At 38.4% G+C, this 20,420-nt stretch overlaps 1 protein-coding gene and 1 long non-coding RNA gene across 2 annotated transcripts; one reads left to right on the forward strand and one right to left on the reverse strand.

The window, feature by feature from the left end:
• The first annotated feature begins 9,287 nt into the window (after window positions 1–9,287).
• On the forward strand, window positions 9,288–18,413 carry LOC111876711 (CDPK-related kinase 5). The gene is made up of 11 exons (XM_052768526.1): window positions 9,288–9,802; window positions 15,019–15,149; window positions 15,256–15,297; window positions 15,503–15,611; window positions 15,754–15,832; window positions 16,872–17,168; window positions 17,273–17,385; window positions 17,469–17,576; window positions 17,675–17,737; window positions 17,876–18,043; window positions 18,133–18,413. Exons 1-11 carry the CDS (start codon window positions 9,326–9,328, stop codon window positions 18,271–18,273), a joined length of 1,728 nt encoding a protein of 575 aa, XP_052624486.1. The 5' UTR covers window positions 9,288–9,325; the 3' UTR covers window positions 18,274–18,413.
• A 45-nt stretch (window positions 18,414–18,458) lies between these two features.
• Window positions 18,459–19,220, reverse strand: LOC111876713 (uncharacterized). The gene is made up of 2 exons (XR_002845080.3): window positions 18,746–19,220; window positions 18,459–18,671 (listed from the first exon to the last, which is right to left on the reverse strand). It is a non-coding gene; the product is annotated as an uncharacterized LOC111876713 (long non-coding RNA).
• Window positions 19,221–20,420: the final 1,200 nt, after the last annotated feature.

Consider the following 20,420-nt stretch of genomic DNA (forward strand, 5'->3'; position numbering starts at 1 on the left):
ACTGAGAGATCCGTTCTCCCTCTCAGATCAACTCTCACAAGATCCCTCTTGCCATCACATACACATACTGAACTAGTCCCAACACTCGCAGGTGGAAAGACCCGATATACTGATGATATCCTCGAACATCTCCCAAGATGAACCACTACATCCACCCTACACTCTGATCAGATTCACACTGAGAATTTAAAATTTTCTCTCTCCATGCATCCCTTCTGAGCCTCAACAGACATCCCAACCGGATGGGTTCCTACTCCACTGCCGCGAACACGATGCTCACAACCATACTCGAAATACTCTAACCATAACTCTGCTCTGCGGATTTCCTTCTCGTGGACTTGCACTCCCCTTCGGAGTTACACACCCTTCTCTTTTCCTTTTCCAAGGAACCCTCTTGGCCATAATGCCACTCCAACCAGTGCCACAGTGCTTGCCCCAAGCGACACCACCCTTTTTGCGTAACTGCTATTCACATACTCTGGTTCTCATTGCAGGGGCTCTCAATCCCATGCACCCTCTCCACTCATCAAAATCACTGCCTCCGCTAATCAAGATCAATAACCCGGGGCCAGACCTTCCAATGCAATCACACTGCAACATACGCGATCCGCAAATCTCGAGCTAATCCAGCAATACCAACAGAGTCTCCAGTATGACTGGACCGACTCTCATAACACATACTAGCCACTCGAGGCTATGTCTCTGTGGGTCCGTACACCCAAACTCTGCGAACCCTCAGGTTCTAACTCTGGGAACCTTCCGGTTCCGGCTCTAGAAACATGCACAACATAATCCCTTGGGATTAATGCAGTACAACCATCACGTACCTCCAACGTACCAATACTCTGATCGCGAAATTCCGATTACTTACTCAAGCTTGATCCCGACCTCCCCTCAGGCCTCCACAATCAAATGCCCTAGGTCTGTATCTCGCCCCGCATACTCAACACTCGCTCTCGTCGGCCTATACTTTGCGCTGACAAACACTGTTGAATCCCAACAGCTAAGCACCCTTACATACTCATCGATCTCCCGGAGAATTTTACAATTCTCCCCCACTAAAGCACTGACTAACTGCCACCGATCGTCATTAACAACCTTTCAGAACCATCCTGCACAAAGAGAACATTTACCCACCGGCTGCTTCCCACAAGCGTAAGCAACCCTCAGCAAAACACATCTCCTCCCTGACCAATCCGCTCAACAGAATCCGATCTTTCAATTATCCACTCCACAACTGCAGATGCTACCCGCCATTCAACCCAGTGCCGCATCTCCACTATCAACCCTCACGAACGATGACCAACGGAATTCCCAAGCAATAACCCATAACCAAACCCACAACCTGCCAAAGGTTGAACATCGCATCGAAAACCGCACAAGGCTACCGGTACCAAAACGCCAAACTATAATCATACTAAACCATCAGGGAACAACGAATGCCAAGCGAAAACCTGAAGCACCAATCCATAACCATGCCAAACCCGCGAAACAACGAATACCGCATCGAAATCCACACCAGACACCAGCACAAACGATACGCCACAATCAACGCAAGCTATTCAAGACATCAAGAGAGCATCATACCCGCAGCTGTCTCCGGCATTGCTCCGTCTCCCTCTGTCGCACGCAGATAAACACGACCCTGAGCCCTCTGGGGCTCCGCTTCATCCTGTCCTCCTCAAATCCCGAATTGGCACTGACTGCCAACTATCCCGTGCACAGTGCCCCTCCTATCCGCACTTGCGGCATGCACCACTGGGCCAACAAGTTCCGGTGCCATCTCTCTCACACTTCCCACAAGTGTGACCGCTCCGATCCCCCATTCTAACGTCTACGGTCATGGACCGTTTCGGCGCCGACTGCGACTGCATCGGGGCCTGCCTCATCTCACGCAACTGCAACTCAACCTCTAACTCACGCCACATGGCGGCCTCCTGCCATACCAACACGGTCTCGCGCCTCTGCGCAACCACGAACTGTCTGATACCCCCCCCCCTTGAGCATACTCGGATATCGGGACATCTGAGCCTGCTCCGAAGCGAACTCAGGGCAAAACATCGCCCTCTCAATAAACATCCTGGTGCTCTCAGTCACCGACTCCAAATCCTGCTTCAGCTTAAGGAACTTCCGAGCCAATTTCTCCTTTTCATCCCGCGGAACATAGCGAGTACTGAACATCCCTCTGAATTGATCCCATGAAACCGCAGCCCTCTGCGCATCGGAAAATGACCTCGTGGTCAATCTCCACCAATCCTTCGTCCCGAGCCTCAACAGGCTCAGAGCACACCCCCACCCTCTGATCAGCAGGGCATAAACTCGTGGAGAAACACCTTTCCATGTCTGATAACCATCTCATAGCAACAATCGAGTCCTGAACTCCATCGAATGTGGGAGGCTTCGCATAATAGAAGTCCCGATACTGAAAACCCCGACTAGCCCCTTTCTTTGCCGTTGCTACAGCCGCTGTAACCGCCGCGGCAGCCGTCCCTGCGAGAGCCGCATATCGCTCATCAAACTACCTCAATCATAGTGGTCCTGATCGACCCAAACAATTCTGGCGACTCAGCCCGCAACAATGCAGCAACCTCATCACGCCGGATCCCGCGAATCCTCGCATCCCGCTCGCTCGCGCTCGTCCGATCGATAACCGGATAACAAGATAGCCACAAGCATCATCCACTACGAACCATGGTACTCATCCCATGACATCCCTCCTCAACATGCTTCGGTGTATGGTATCTGAACCATAGCACCACTCCTCAATCTGCTCCAATGTATAGCACTCGAACCACAACATCTATCTCAATCTGTTCCGATGTATGGTGCCCTGACCATAACATCACTCTGTACCCGCTCCGATGTATGGTATTCGAACCAAAACATCACTCCTCAATCTGTTCCTTAGGACCTTCAGAATGCCCCCTGTATCAAGTATGGGTCCTCTGCTTTCAGTAGTACGGGCCCATACTACCTGCCACATCTACCCATACTTTCCACACGGACCATCCCAGAGTTCCTAAGTAGCTGATAAACCTGCTCTTTCACCCATCTCATCGCGCGTGCTCGCTTTCCAGCGAAATCCTTTACTCTACCAGCGCACTCATCTGGCTAGGTTTACTCCCTAGTTCCTTTAGCTGTCCTCCCACTTCTTTGCTATCAGCTGCTGAAGAGTTCCTAATGATGCCAGCCCTCTACCTCCTGAGTATCGTCATACTCACTTAGTAGCTGACTCCCATCATCGATAACTCCACAAAGCACAAAGCAAGCAGCATTCGAGCATTGAAGCATACATAGGACTCCCCATCTGTGGTAGCTCCACCTTCTCGGCTCATCCTCGGAAGTACCTCTGTACCCCGTAGCTTTACCCCTTGTGCGTTCTAACTAGATACTCTCACTCATCACATACACACAAAAGCATAACGCACATATAACAGCAAACCCTAGACTAAGGCATCACAAATCAGGCCACTCTAGTCCTAAGATGTGAAGTACCTAGCCTGTCTCTAGCATGCAATAATGTCTCATAAAGTGCATAATAGATATTTCATAATACAAAAGTAAGGGTATTTTGGGAAATCACCGTTTGGCTCTGGCTGATTGTACACACTGCTCTTTCTTGCTTTCTCTTTGAACTCTTATTCACTTTTAGAAAACCATTTATTTGGAAAACTTTTTCTTACTTCCTCAGTTTGAGTCCAGATTTACCCGTAGGCGCGTCCGAATCCCTCAAACCAAGGCTCTGATACCAATTTGTAACACCAAGATTTCCAAAAACAAAATTTTCATTTAATTAATCAATTTAATATTAAGAACACTTGTTTAAAATCTTATTCACATTCGAATTACAAAACATAGTTCCATTTTCTTTATAATAGAAGACCAGGATCCTCCAAAACACAACTCTTTCTTCGGTGTGTACAATCGAACCGTTGCCATCCCGCGTTACTGTAAGAACCTGAAACAACATAACATAACAACGTAAGCACGAAGCTTAGTGAGTTCCCCAATATACCTTACGCACATACGCCTTCCGGCCCGGACCTTTCGGTCCACATAACATCGCTTTCCGGCCCGACCTTCCGGTCCATGTGTCTCAGGGGACTTCCGTCCCTGCTGGGTAAACCTTCCGGCCTTACCCACGCCGACCTTCCGGTCCATCACACATCCTCCGGTCCATGTGTCTCAGGGGACTTCCGTCCCTGCTGGGTAAACCTTCCGGCCTTACCCACGCCGACCTTCCGGTCCATCACACATCATATCGCCTTCCGGCCCATAATACATAGCACATATAACATATAACATACCACATATAGCTTACATATCACATATCATATCCGACCTTCCGGTCACACAGTCAAACCCTTCCGGGTACAGTATAGTGAGAAGACTCACCTCGCGGACACTAGAAGATAGCAACTCCTAAAGTCCCTTGCACTTGATCCTCCGAGCTACAAGCTCCCTGTAACATCATATATCCCTTATTAATACTTCTATCTTCCACGTTAACTGACCCTAAGAAATCACACCCGTCAACTCTGGTCAACAGTCCATTGCCAGCTCGACTGGACTCGGCGAGTTCCCTGGCGACTCGGCGAGTCTGGTCGTCCTTCAATCCTCTAAGATTCCCTTTCTACTCGTCGAGTATCCTCTTTGACTCGACGAGTCACTCCTGGAAGAATCGCGGGGCCACCCCGACTCCACTCGCCGAGTCTGAAGAACAACTCGGCGAGTCCCAGTGAATCTTCAAGCTACTCGCCGAGTCTGATCATCCGACTCGGCGAGTCCACGCCATGCAGTCGATCCAACTGCTTCCTGAGAGACATATATTCCTGAATATACAAACATGGGACCTTCTGGACCTCTAAGGGTCCTAATACAAGGTTATAAACGTTGGATAACAACACAACAATCCATCTAATCTCCAAATAGGTTTCACAAACCCTAATCCCATAACACATCAGCATAGCAGAGGATAATTCGAGTTCTTACCTGAATAATGTATCCTCTGTGTCCCCAATCCTCAGAATGTGACTCCCTTGCTGCTCCTTTAGCCAATCCCTTCTCTTCCTTGCACAACAATTCTTCCAAGATCAACAATGGCCCTAAGACTTTGCTCCAGATGCACCCACTCGATTTAGGGTTCTTCCCAGAAGGCTAAACTGAACAATGACGGCCAATGAGTGCCTCTTATACGTCCCAACCTGAACGGTTAGGGTTTTTCGCTAACAGCGTGGACTCGCCGAGTCCATATCGGACTCGTCGAGTCCAGTCGCGAACCCACGACCCGGTCTGCGATCCTACTCGGCGAGTCAAGGCTCCAACTCGCCGAGTCCCTTCTTAAAACACCCCCAAATCATAATTATATCAATATTTGAAATTCCGGGCTGTTACACTAAGCCTGACCTACTCAGTTTCTTGTATTACAAGTAGTGGCATAGGCCATTAAAATAATAGATATTTGTAAGACTTGTACTACTTCTATTTATGCTTATGTACTGTATTGACAATGACATCTCATCGATTTTAATATAATTAAAATACATTTCTTTAGAAATGCTTTGATAATATCTTTATCATATTTTTGGGAACAAATTTCGCGACATATTTCTTCAAAAGAATACTCTGATTTTCAAATAAAACATAAACAAATCGGTCTTTTCTAGTCGTGAAATTGGGGATGTCACATTTTAGTACATGATAAACTGAATGATAAATGACAATGTTTTCTAAATTGGCAAGCATGACAACAAGATAAACTTGTAACACCCGATTTTCAGGTATGAGTTTTATGCTTTAATTATGTGAATTTTTGGTAGCCACGACATGGTAATGAAGATTACCACAACATGGAAACACTTTGTGATCCATGGTCATTTTTAAGTTACCACGACGTGGTCATGTATGGCCATGATGTGGTGACCTTTAGGGATCAAAACCCTAGATTTCAGGCATTGGGCCCTATGTAAAGGAAGTGATGGATAGGGTTTCATCCACCCTCAACCTTCATCACCTCCAAGTGCCTTGAATAAAACCCTAATCCCCTTTCCTCCATATTTAACCCTTTTTGTGGTGTTTTTGTAGCCTTTGAATAAAGAAGAAGGTGCTCTAGTGCAACGATTCATCAAGAAAACTCATCTTCATCCTTTGGTGCATCTTTTGGACTTCTGTAAGTCCACAAGTTGTTACCTTTTTTTATGCAATCTTTTAGATCAAAGTTTTTATTTACATTTCTTCTTGCTTATGTTGGTTTGAGTAGATGGATCCAATAAAGTTGGCAATTTTATTAATCCTTGAGTCCCAAGAAGGTTAGATTTTCCATATCTGAAGTGTTATGTAATTTTGGGTTCATGCATGGGGTTTTGACCTTATTTATCTCGTTTTGACCTAGTTTGAGTGAAAGGAATGCATTGGACATGCATGTCCACAAATCAAGGATTTTTATGATGGATATAAGTGTGGGGAAGCCTTCTAGAAAGTTTTAGCAAAGGACTTAATGGATTTAGAGCTTAATCATTAAAGTTGTCTTCTACCAGAAACTATGACGTGGCATGTTGCTCGCCATGACATGGTGAAGAGTTTTCACATCTGTTTTGTCGTTTTGCTACCACGACATGGTCATTGGTTGGCTACAACATGGTGATTGCTGACTTTTTGACCTGGTTAACTTTTGGTCAACTGAGTAGTTTTAGATAGTAGACTAAGGTTTGACCTTGAATGTTTCATTAGGTGGTGTGTAGCACCAGCTTTTCTTCTATGAGATCTTTGGTACTTTCGGCTTCGATTGTAAGGTAAGTCTCTCACTATACTATTTAGGATGCTAGATTATCTTTATGACTCTTGCATGGAAACTGTATGAAAGACTAGGATATGACCCCTGGCAATTGTATGAAAGACTAGGATCTGACCCGTGGTACTTATGTGTAAGACCAAGATTTGGCCTTTGGCATTGTAAGGAAAGACCGTGATTTGGCCAATAACAGAAAATGATTGTAAGAATATGATTTGACCCATAACATTCACTAAATAGACTTGTGATTATGTATGACATGTGGTATTTTGGGGAACTCACTAAACTTTGTGCTTACGGTTTTAAGTTTAACATTTTAGGTATTTTTGGTTCCAAAGGGAAGGTCCCACTTGATCACACTGCATTCCTTGGAGTTTTTGTGCACTATCTATTTTATGACTAGACTATGATGTTTTGAGAACACATTATACTCTGATTATCTTTTAAATGATTGAATGAATGGTTTTGGTTGTTGGAAAAATAAGAATTTTACTTAGTATTTTTGGGACGTTATAGAACTACAACTAGAATAATAAATAATTTTTTTGTGACCAGAGAAACTGGAAAACCGAAGGGGGAGATTGACCTAGCCGATGGTGCCATGTGTGAAAAGAGGCAACAACGAGAACAATGATGGGTTCATGCCTTATTGATGAAGGGATAACACGATAGAGATCTGAACAAGTGTTATCACAACGTTGATAGGGATTACCTGTTATAAGATCCTTCAAAGTGAAACCAAATCGACCAAACTCAATAGAAACCCATTTCTCAATGGAAAAACGACAAACATAAATAAGATTTTTAACTATTTTATCATAAACTAAGACATTGTTTTAAAACAAGACGGTTGATTGAAAAAGAGAAAAGATGTTTGACTAATATAGCTAACCGAAAGTAAAACGCTTTTGCCAACCATGATAAATTTAGATTCACATGGAGTTAAAGAACAAATTGTAGATGGATTAAATGTCATGTGAGTGATTGCTCCATAATCCATGTATATTGATTATCCTATGGTAGTTGGATAAACATAGACTCAAAAACTAATACAAGATTCGTATAGTTTTTTTTTTCGAGCCTAATATTGTGGCGAGTGAGATTGAAGACCAAAGTAACTACATAATATTGCTGATATGGTGGTGTGAAAGGCTGCTGTCGATGTTTCACATCAACAACTCCATGCTACTCTCAGTTGTTTTTAGCATCCTCCTCGCAGCTACGTTCGAGCTTCAAATCCAAAATAGGACCAAAATTATCATTATTAAATTTTTTATATATTCTCTTAAAATAATACAATGCAAAAGCAAATAAAAAATCGGAAAACATTTTACATTTCATATGATATGGTGTTATAAAAATATATAAAACTAACATATTAAAAATGATGTGATAAGAGTATATTTACAAGCTTAGTTTTCATAATTGGTTTAAAAAAAATAAAAACACAAAATTAATACTTTATGATTTATAATTTTTTTTCAAATAAATTTCGTAAAAAAAATATAAATCTAGTTATTTTATGTGGAATAGGGACAAAATCAATTTATGCGAAATAGGAACTGAAACTGTTAAGAAACTTTAAATTAAGGACCAAATAAAAAAAATCAATCCTTTGGGATCAAATTCGAAAAAGCTTTTAAACTAAGAGACCAAAAATATAATTCACTTTTATCTGTTAATTACATAGTTGATAGTCCTGTTAATTACATAGTCCTCCAAATAAACTTCCACGTCATCCAAATATGACAATTCAACCTGGGGGTTACCTAAAAACCTAGAAATTGGGTTAAATTATGATTTAAAAAAAAATAAAAATAAATTATTGAAATCGTCCCTATGATTTGGTCAAAATTGCATGTTTTGTCCTTAACTTTTTTTTTTGCACTCGCATTGTCCTTGTGGTTTGATTATGTTGCGCTTTTCGTCCCTTAGATACATAAACTTAGGGACCAAACGTGTAATTTTGACCAAACCATAGGGACGGAAAACGCAACAAAATCAAACCACAAGGACAATCCGAGTGCAAAAAGAAAATTAGAGACCAGACATGCAATTTTGACAAAACCATAGGGACGATTTCAGTAATTTACTATCAATAAAAAAAAGTGCTTTTATAGCGTTTGCCCTTTTATTAAACGATAAAATATGAGAAACCGTGAACCGTTGCTATATATTTTGAAAAATGCGGGAGAGGAGCTGTCAGCCACGTGGACATCGTTTGTACAGATCAGACCACCGGATGGTTGATATTGAACGACGTTTTACTTCAATCGGAGACCCTAATTAATCAAAAATCAAAGTTTTTGTTACATTTCTCCATTTGCAGATCTCCCTCCTCTGGCTCTCCTCCCTTATTCAATCTCCATCCAACACCAAAACACCAAATTTTTGCACTTCAATTCCATCATATTCAAAATCTTCGACGTCCAAATGCCCCAAAAAATCTAGGATTCGTCGAATTTTGACCCGTGTTTCCTGTTTCCTGTTTGGGGGGAAGGTTCGCGTAACAGGGTATTCGCAGAAACCCCCCAAATGGGTGCTTGCAGCTCGAAACATGAAGACACCCATCTTCCTGTAATTAAACGAAATAATTGCACAGACATGGAACAATCGACGAAGAAGAATGACCCAAATGTGGCGAGAAAGAGATGGTCATTTCTGGCGTTATACACACGAGGTCCAGCTTACTATTTTTTTTCAAGGAAGTCGTCATCTCCGGCGACAAATGGAAAGACAAATCCGACGGTGAGACGGTTCTTCAGGAGGGCGTTTCAGCCGCTGACTCGTGCCCAGCACATGAAGGCGGTTCTGGCACGGCGGCATGGAGAGGGAAAGGAAGGGAATGTGAGGTTGAATAAGAGTTTTGGATTTTCGAAGCATATTAGACATAAGTGTGAGATAGGGGAGGAGGTTGGCAAAGGGCATTTTGGGCATACTCATAGAGCCAAGTTCAAGAAAGGGGAACATAAAGGTCAACAGGTTGCAGTCAAGATTATTCCAAAGTCAAAGGTTTGTTTGTTTTTTTTTTTTTGCTTTATATAATAGAAAAATATTTTGGTTTTATTTGTTTAGTTTTCATGAAGTTCTATAAAAATGTTGGATAAAGATATTAGAGGTAGATAGACATATATCCTCAAGGATGAAGAAACTGCTTTAATATAACACATCTGGCAAGAACAAATTCATACCATACAAGAGAGAATTTGAGAAGAGAATAATTTGAAAGAAAACTAGTACTAACTATAATACTTAAAGAAAGACAAAACTGAAAATTTGGTCCTTGTGGTTTTCAAAATTTTTTGGATGAGGTCCAAAAAGTTTTCGGCTTGCATAGAAGGTCCAAAACCAAGGTTTTTATGGGTTTTTGGTCCTAAACTTAACACATTTTTGTACTTTTGGTCCATGGAGCACTTGAATTGACTGTTTTGCCCTTAATTTTTTTTTTTGTATTTTATATATTTTTATTTTATAAATATTAATGCAAAAAAGGAATTAAGTTGATTCACCCCATCTCTCTCTACCCACCCCACCAGAGCCCTCCCCCCTTCTCTCTCTTCCTCCTCCTCCTCCTCCTCCTTCTCTCTCTCTCTCTCTCTCTCTCTCTCTCTCTCTCTCTCTCTCTCTCTCTCTCTCTCTCTCTCTCTCTGCAAATGGAGGGGCTAGATGTCTTTAATGGCTCAAACTTAGGTGGATTAGGGCTTCTCGTGCCTTTGGTTATTTCTTGATCGGGCAAAGGAACAAAAACGATCGAATGACCGCATCAAGAAGGAAGTGTGGAGGCAACCGTGATTTGGATCTGGTGGCTGCTGATCTTTCGTCAAGACCTCCAGTGGTTCTCTCGGTGGTGCTGGTCGAAGGTGACACCGGAAATGGAGAGGAAAGAAGTGGTGGTGGTCGGAATAACAATAGCAGCAGCATGTAGTGGCAGCCAGTGGTGGTGGATGGCTTGCGATGGTAGCTCCACTGCCTCTTCTTTCTATCGTCCAGAAGCACATGACGGGGAAAGGAAAGCGGGGGGGGGGGGGGGGGGGGGGGGGGGAGGGAAGAAAAAACTATTTAACGAGAGAGGAAGGGTTTGAGTGGAGGGTTGATCGATGAAAACAGTGGGTGCTTGGCTGATTCAATCGACGGAAAAAGGGGTGTGGTCCGATTGTCATTCACATGTTTTCTTCTTATTCTTATTCTTCCTTTTTCGTTTTGTAAGAGCTCGATGAATGGGAAAAGGGTTTTTGGGTTTGATGTTTAATAGCCTCGTTGTCTCGCCGGATGCTGCTCCATCTCCAGAGAAGCTTCTTGACAGAAATCAAGAGGAAAACGAAGGGAGAATTTAAAGATGTTGGTCAATTGCAAAGAGGGAGAAAGCATCTTTTGTTCCCGTCTTCATTTGATTTGGAATGAAAGGAGCATTATTGAAATAAGGGAAGAACGAATGGAAGAAAACAATCGGGCTGGATCGATCGTTATTCATAGGAAGAGGGGGGATGCCATGGTGGTCTGCTTGTTAGGGTAGAAACAACAACTTTGGCTGTTTGTTGTTATTTCTTCTTTTTTTTTTTTTTTTTATTATTGTTATCAGATAAGAAATGTAAGAGAGAGAGAGATAGAGAGAGAGAGAGAGAGAGTCGGTATCGGTAGGGGTGGAGTGGAGGTCTAACCTTTTTGTTTTTTATTTTTACTTTATAAAGTATTAAAATAAATCAGAAAAGAAAATACAAAAATGAGATTAAAAGGGTATTTAGGTAATTTTAAATTTTTTTGGACCAAAAACCTAGAAAAACCTTGATTTTGGACCTTCTGTGCAAACTGGAAACTTTTTGGACCTCATCCAAAGATTTTTGCAAACCACAAGGACCAAATTTACAGTTTTATCTTAAAGAAATAAACGACATAAATAAATAGAAAGCACTGATAGCTCCATTATGTCTAACCTCAAATTATCGTTTAACATTTTCTTCGGCCAACTTCTCCTAACTCAATCAACCGTAACATTGTCCACTAGATTGGCAAAAGAGTCTAAAACTAAAACCATTTCTAAACTTTTCCTAAAATGGATGCATTTACTAGGATCGATCTCGATCGTGCAATACTAATCAGTCGTACTTTCAATTCAATAACTTTTTTAATCTAGACTGAAATCAATTTCACTTCTATATTATTTATATAAAAACTGAATAACATAATTAACTCGATCCGATATGTATCACATCTATAGTTGTTGCTGTAGGTGCACAAATGCAGGATCCGATCCGATCCGGATCCGAATCCGGTCCGGTTTTGATTATGTCATGAAAAATCCGATCTGGATCCTGTCAAAATCTAATCCGGTTTCAACCAAAATCCGAATCTGATTCCAATCCGATTTCAAACCGATTGTTAGCGGGTTTTAGCAGATTTTGGGGCGGTTTTGAATCCGGTTTTTAGCAAATCCGGTTTTCAATCTGGTATCAAATCCGATTTTCCATAGGATTAGAATCCGGTGGATCGGAGCAATCCGATCCGGTTTGGTCAAATCTGGTTTTGACCAAAATCGGTTTTCGGATCGGATCGATTTCAAATCAAGGATCCGATTTTGGTGAGCATCTCTAGTTGTTGCTAAAATTTTACTATACATTTATAATTTTTTATAGTAGACACCTAAAACCGAAATAAGGTCCTATTAAATGAATGTAAACATAACCGATTTATTAGTTTTAGATTGAGTATTGGGATGCTTGATATGTATTATTGTATAACTAGGTGAATCCTTATGCAATATGTAGAATAAAACTATATAGTTAATTTTTTTTACATATACATGTTCAAAATAATAAGGCATCAACTATAAAATAAAACCTCTTACTTTAAATTGATATATAAATTTGCAACTATTTTAAACCATATATATATATATATATATATATATATATATATATATATATATATATATATATATATATATATATATATATATATATATATATATATATATGGGTCGCTCTAATGCTCCAGTGTACCGCCAGTAGCGGGGTATGCCTAATCATAAATAAGTATATGGCAGAAAGGTATAATCATATATGATTATACAAGTTTATATGTATATGTCTAATCATAAATGATTATACATATATGTCTGTTCACAGAGTGAGTAATCATATATGATTATGACAGTTGGTGGCAAAAGAGGTGGTGACGACAGATGAGATGGTGGTATAAATGGTGGAGGTGGCAGTGGTGGGGTTGGATGGTGACATAGGTGGTGGCGGTGGCAGTTGTGGTGGTGGGGATGGTGGCGGAGGAGAAAGGAACAGACGACACTACATAATCATTTATGATTATAAAAGACCTGTCGCGCCGGTACATCGGTGGTTTAGAGCGGCATATGTGAAATATATGACTGAGGTTGAATCTCAGGATCTCTATTTTATGTTGAATTTCAACGGAACCTACGTCTATATATATATATATATATATATATATATATATATATATATATATATATATATATATATATATATATATATATATATATATATATATATATATATATTACAACAAAGGAGTGTATTAATTGAGTTATTTGGTTGAACAATATTGCAACAATCTTAGTTATTTTACATAATAGAAGGTTGGTTATTCAAGTGGTTATTAATATATTTACGAGAAAAAATGGTCAATGATGGGTAAAGATTTGGTTCAAAGTAAGGATGTTGCTAAAGAAACAAAGAATATGATTTCCACTCGTTGGGGAAAGGCCCGAAAGTATGGGTGATATGGTGTATATACACATGATACGAATGTTGCAATACATTTATGGTAGCGATGCCAAGGGATACCAATTTTGGTCCTCATCAAAGTGGCATATGTTTTGAGCTAGGATGTTAGGTTTAATGAGAAGTCGATAGCCCACTGAGATGGTTCTTTGGGTAGGACAGGTATAGTGGAAGACATCTATAAATAGGTGGAGGATGGCTACTTTGAGGTGATATCGAATAATGGAAAGTACATTATTCAAATTGATATGAACATGGACAAGGAAACTAGCTAAGGAATTTTTCAATATAACCTTGGGTCTCTAGTAATGAGCTTATATGAGGATGTTCCTAAAGATGGAGTCGAAGAAGTTTGTCCTTTGATTGCTCGAGATATGTCCAAATTAGACCATCGGTTGGGTATGAGTTTGAGGAAATAGGAGCATACGAGGTTCAATTGAAGGATGCTAATTTGTTGGGAGGCAATTGTTTTGAAAGGTGCATGTATATGGATTAAGGCGATGATCAGAGACTAGAGAAATCATGGTTACGGTTTATGGCTTATATTTTTTTAACTGAATGGTATGGTTCAACTACAATTCGATGTTTTCACCCGTAGTGTAACATGGTAGGTTTCTTTATGGTAAACATAACAACGGAAACACAAGGGTTCAACTTGAGGGGTTTTTGGTTTATCAGATGTAGGATCGTGTGGGTCGACACTGATGTTTCATATAGGGCTTGAAACATCTGCTAAGCACATATGCATAGGGTTTATAGGGGTTTGATAAGCATGTTAGGGTTGGCAAAAGGTTTGGTAGAGATCAATAAGAAGTCGGGTAAACAAAATGGTCTTTAGCCTAACAATATTAGGAATTGACGGATATAAGCCATTTAAGCCAAAAGTTGAAGGTTTAAGTCCTGTTGTTATCGAAATATCTAGATTTGTGACTAAAATAGTGGGTGTATGTGCACCGGTTAAAAGAAAATATAAATTTCTAGATGTTTTAGTTGGTGCAACCGTGAAAAGACTTACTTGACTCAAAAAAATTTAAAGTGGATACTCTTTAGTTATCCAAGGTTTCGGTAAGGAAGTTTATACTTTCATTTTTGGATGCATTGAAAATACAAGTTGACTTTATTGTATGTCAAAGTGGGATTTAATAGGGATTTTCGATGACTTATATTAAAGGATAAGGGCTAGTTTGTAAATAAGGGACAAGTCTAGGATCCTAATATGTAAATAAGTGAAAGTTAAGTCAAAATGTATTTTTTTCTTCGACTCTTACCACACATAGATAGGAGCGTACAGAAGAATATTCTAGTTTTATTTTATCTCTATGGTTTTTTATATATATGTCGAATTCCATATTTCTTTGGTAATTATTTTTCATTCTTCTTTGTGCAAATTATTCCACAAATATAGTCATACACAATTTGGCACGACACTTTTAATGTTTGATCTTGCAATGACTAAATTTGAATCCATCTCCTCAGATGACAACAGCCATTGCCATTGATGATGTTCGACGGGAGGTAACGATACTAAAAGCTCTGTCAGGACATGACCACCTGATAAAATTTTATGATGCATATGAGGACCATGACAATGTATACCTCGTAATGGAGTAAGTCATGTGGTTATACTTTTTTTTTTTTTTTTTAATCTTTCATATATAATGTTTCATTACAAATCAATCAGTACTCTTATAAAGCTATATGAAAACATTGTAGGTTTTGTGAAGGAGGGGTGCTTTTAGATAGAATACTTTCAAGGTGTGTGTATTATCAATTGGAAATTGTACTCTTTCAAACTTGCAAAAATGGTCATTTGACTAAGCTTAACAGACCAAAACTAACGTAGATAATTTTAGGGACCAAAATCACAAGGAATCTTTGCAAATTGAAAGATTTTTGGACATTAACCAAAGAAAATTGCAAATGACAAGACATTTTTACAGTTTTGTCATTTTTTTCTTAGGGGAGGGAAATTTGCAGAAGATGATGCTAAAAGCTTATTGGTACAAATACTAACTGTTGTCGCCTTTTGTCATCTTCAAGGTGTTGTTCACCGGGACTTAAAACCAGAGGTCCGATGTTTTATTTACATAATGTATCAATTATATTAAGTAGATAAATAATGTTTACAAAATATCTAAAATTTTAATAACATATTTATAAAAAATGTCAAATGTATATATAACATCTTATCTTAATTGTTTCTTGAATCAGAACTTTATATATGCATCCAAAGACAAAGACGCCGAACTGAAGGTCATAGATTTCGGTTTGTCGGACTTCATAAGTCCAGGTACAATTACATGTAAATCAAAAAAAAAAAGTGTAAACTACATTTCTGGTCCCTAGATACCATCATCTTTACGGTTTTCAATTGGGTTAAAAATAGGGATAATTTTGGTATCTATGATTGGTCTGATTGGTTATGTTGCCCTTTTTAGGCTATGTAATTTTGACTTTGTTTCCTCTTTGCCTTGTTTCTCTTTGGCAGTGTATTTTCTTTTATATAATTGCCGTTTCAAAAAAAAAGGTATAGATAGGTTTTTCATGTTTTCTACAAAAAAAAAAAAAAAAAACAAAAAAAAAAGAAAAAAAAAAAACAAAATCTTACAATTTGGGTTTTGAGGTTTTTTTAGCTCTTCTTCATCAATGCTTTTAGTGAATGACTATTTTGTTTTCTAAATATAGCTAATGTTGACATTTTTTATAAAAAATATAATCATTTTACTTGGAATAAAAATAAAAAATATTCCACAACCTCAAATGACTACCAAAATTGCTAAAGATAACATTTTAGGATTGAAATTGAAAAAATCAGTAGACCAAACATTTACTTTACTTTTAGAAAAATGATGACCGAAGGTTGTCTTGGGTTGCTCCAATCTCCATTCTAGTGTCATATTTATATAAATCAGTTAATTATTATTATTATTATTATTATTATTATTATTATTATTTGGTAGAACTTAGGCTCAAGGGAGTGGACCGCGGTTTGGCCGCACTATATGCCACATAGACAGAGGAACACCACCTCTATGCGGTCTTGGATGCGGTTTGGCCGCACCTCTCCCAATTTATGCCGCTCTCCTTCTCTCTCTTCCTTCAAGTGTCTTTCTCTTTGTTCTTATCTCTCTCACCTCTTTCTTTCTCTACTATAGTTCCCACAACCTAGGTATGGTTAAGAGCCACACTTTGTGTGGTAAAGAACCACATTTGTGTGGTATAAATAATGTGGCTCCTACGTATCAGAGGAGGGAGTGCGGTTCTTGTGGCACCACTCCCTCCAACCTTATTTTGTTACAAACTACAATTTACTGGTAACCCTTTTGCAGACGAAAGACTCGATGACATTGTTGGTAGTGCATACTATGTTGCTCCAGAGGTTCTACAAAGATCATATGGTAGAGAAGCCGACGTATGGAGCACTGGCATTATAGCGTATGTTCTTTTATGTGGCAACCGCCCCTTTTGGGGTCGTACTGAGTCCGGTATCTTTCGAGCCGTTCTAAGAAACGAACCAGGTTTTAACGAAACTTGTTGGTCTAAACTATCATTCGAAGCCAAAGATTTCGTCAAAAGTTTATTGATCAAGGATCCTAGGAAACGATTAACCGCCGTCCAAGCCTTATGTAAGCATCTATATCTATATATATTTTCTCTTTATATTAAATAAGTAAAGTAACCATTCTTTTTATGATTGTGATCTTGAATATATATATATAAAATGTTGTAGGCCATCCATGGATTCGAAATGGTCACGAAATAAAACCGCCATTTGATATATCGATACTGAAGTTTGTGAAACGCTATATATGTTCATCGAGTCTCCGTAAAGCTACTTTACAGGTGTGTAATTTATCAAAGTAGGTTGCCTGATTATATTCGGAAACCATTATACTAAGAGTAATTTTGTTCCTTTTAATCTCTAGGCTCTATCAAAGACCTTAACTTTTGATGAGCTAGTCTACTTGAAAGAGCAGTTTTCGCTATTGGAACCAAATAATAGCGGATATATAAGCGTAGAGACTTTTAAAATGGTTTGTAACAAACACATGATTTTAATCATTTTATCACCATTTAATTATCTCAAATGTTGTGGTTATTGATTATAATTAACTTCTTGTCATTGGGTCAGGCATTAAGCAAATACTCTACGGATGCAATGAAGGAGTCATCTGTCCATGATTTCCTAGAATCGGTATGCATCGATCCGATATTTAATTAGTGCTGTAAGGATAAAATGGGTGAATGAGTCAAAAGGCCTATCTATATCTTTTTTAATCCAGTAAACTGTCAAAATGGTGATTTGACTATTCTACCCTTGGTTATGTTGCAGCTTGGAAAACTTAAATATAGGAGGATGGACTTTGAGGAGTTCTGTGCAGCTGCCCTTCGTGTCCATCAACTTGATGGGCATGATCGATGGGATGAACAAACTAAAACGGCTTATGAAATATTCGAGAAAGATGGTAACAGATCCATTGTGGTAGAAGAACTTGCTTCCGTAAGTGGATTCTTATTTTTGAGAAATTTTGTGAATTTAAAGTGAAAAAAAAAACATATAATGTTGTTGTATTTTCTTTTTCTTGTTAGGAACTCAGTCTTAGCCCATCAATTCCTGTGAGAGATGTTGTAGAGGATTTGATTAGGCAGACAGATGGAAAGCTGACATACCTGGGATTTGTGAAGGTGTTGCAAGGTGCATCGAGTCGGAATGTGGCGAAAGGTCAATAACAGAGTTTAGAATTTGAATCCTGTGTTTCTGTATTTTAACAAATTTCCCATCCAATTGTAAATCCCTCCAGTTGAACAGTTTACTATACCTGATTTCTTGAATTAGTGTGCTATTAAACCAGACCGATTAATTCGTTGTATCACATTTGGTAATTAGGAACTGCATTCAGTGTTCACAAAACACGTAGTAATAACAACGATTCAAAGAGAAGAGAAAACTAGTTGCTTAATTGAGGAAAAATTCCAGAGAAAAATTATCAGTCCTGATTCGGATCTAGAATAATCAGTTGTAAGCTCCATGAGAAGTTAAATTATCGATCGTCGATCGATGAATCTAACAGAGGCCACAGAACAAGTAGTCAAACAAAGTCTCTGTGCAATCGTAGACGCATGAACAACTGGTATTAAGTGATAGTTAGAATTAACATAATCGAAATTAGTGAAATCAAATGAAAATAGCAATACGATATACCAGGTATCGATGATATTATCTTGTGAATCATCCTCTGGAGGATTGTTTGTGCTTGTTGTGGTCTCCATGGCTTCAACTTGAGGTGCTTCCATCTCTCGCTTTACACACAGGGAATTAGAATTATGTGTTTGAGAAGAAGGCGACTGCAGTGAAGATTTGGTAGGTGGGATGTAGACTATAGAATCAGAAAATTGGTACTTAGAATTGGGTATTTGGGTCTGTGTTGAGTGGCTGCAAGTTAAATAGGTATGTAGATTGTGGAGTCAATGCAATGAAATGCCTACCTAATTTGAAACCGAAGTTTCGCGGATGACATTCTGGGTGGCTGCACAGCACCGTGGAAAGTGGAAACTAGTGGGGCTATTTAATTTTTTAGAGCATGTCAACTAGCCATTAAAAAGGAGATAAATAACAAAAATAACCGTCTATATCATTTTTAGAAAAATGACTTGTCATGAAATATTTTGGAAGAGTTATTGAGTTCATGAGATTTGACGTAAAGGTAATGATATATGAAATTAGATTCATTCCAATGAAAAATGACATAAATTTTGTGAGGTCACGTAAAGTTATTGAGTTGTTTCGGACAGCTAATAAGGACTAGTCCATGTCGTTCAGGATTTATTTAATGCTCATTTTATTTTCATTAACACTATTCTCTCTTCAAGAAAAAACTGATAACCCTACTTTTGATATCATCTATTCATCAAAATGTCATTATATAATGGTCTTATATCATGCCTGGCTTTATTATTGGTAATGTTTTTGAGTTTCGTCTACATGAGCTTTAAACAAAACATCCCACATATCATTCCGGAATAGTTCGTCATGTTCCGAACCAGAATATGAGTTTCAGATTTATTTTGTGGCCTGAAAGACATTCTTTAGCACCTTACTCGAAATTAACATATATTCATGGTTTTCTATGTTAAAACAAGTTATTAATACTCAAAGAATGAAACGAAAAAAAAAAAAAAACGTCAATTAAGATAAGAATTTTAAAAAAAAGTCATCATCTCAAAATTTGCTTCTTTTTTATTTCTCCACACATTTAGACTTGGTTTAGTGTGCCTAACATGTAGGACTCTATACTGTTTGGATAAAATCAAATTATCCAATTGGACAATTTGGTTCGGATATTCACATTTTTGGATTGGTTTTCAACAAAATCGAATTATTAGTTTGAATTTCGGATTGGTTTTGGTTTATAAAATAAGAACCGAATAGTCCAAAAAACCGAATAAACATTTATTATTTATAATATATATATATATATATATATATATATATATATATATATATATATATATAGTTATTTTTTAATTATGTAATTTATTTTTTCAATTTGGTTACCGATAAAAAACATTAATATGCATTTTATCTCAAAAGTTTTCTGTCTATAAAATACTTAACAACAATATATCTTCTTAGTAGTTGTTTATAAATTTCAAATCACAACTAAATAATTTGTTTTTATTTCTTGTGTAAAATTGGGTAATATTTTAATTATATGTCATTTTAAAATATTTTGGTTTTTGAAAATTGAATTATAAAAACCGATCCAACCGAATTGTAATTGGATCGGATTTGAATTTAGTTTGGACTATTCGGATACATGTTTTGAAAACCAAAATTAATTTGGATTCACTTGATTAGATCGGATCAAACCGATCCA

The sequence above is a fragment of the Lactuca sativa genome, chromosome 2 (assembly GCF_002870075.4).
Source record: "Lactuca sativa cultivar Salinas chromosome 2, Lsat_Salinas_v11, whole genome shotgun sequence".
Lineage (NCBI taxonomy): Eukaryota > Viridiplantae > Streptophyta > Magnoliopsida > Asterales > Asteraceae > Lactuca > Lactuca sativa.

What these genes read in the sequence shown, in the direction of transcription:
- LOC111876711 (XM_052768526.1), top strand. Translation starts at nt 9,326, where the DNA reads ATGGGTGCTTGCAGCTCGAAACATGAAGACACCCATCTTCCTGTAATT. An exon ending in TCCATGATTTCCTAGAATCG is followed by an intron (nt 17,738 to 17,875) that starts GTATGCATCGAT and finishes GTTATGTTGCAG; the next exon opens with CTTGGAAAACTTAAATATAG. An exon ending in TGGTAGAAGAACTTGCTTCC is followed by an intron (nt 18,044 to 18,132) that starts GTAAGTGGATTC and finishes TTTTCTTGTTAG; the next exon opens with GAACTCAGTCTTAGCCCATC.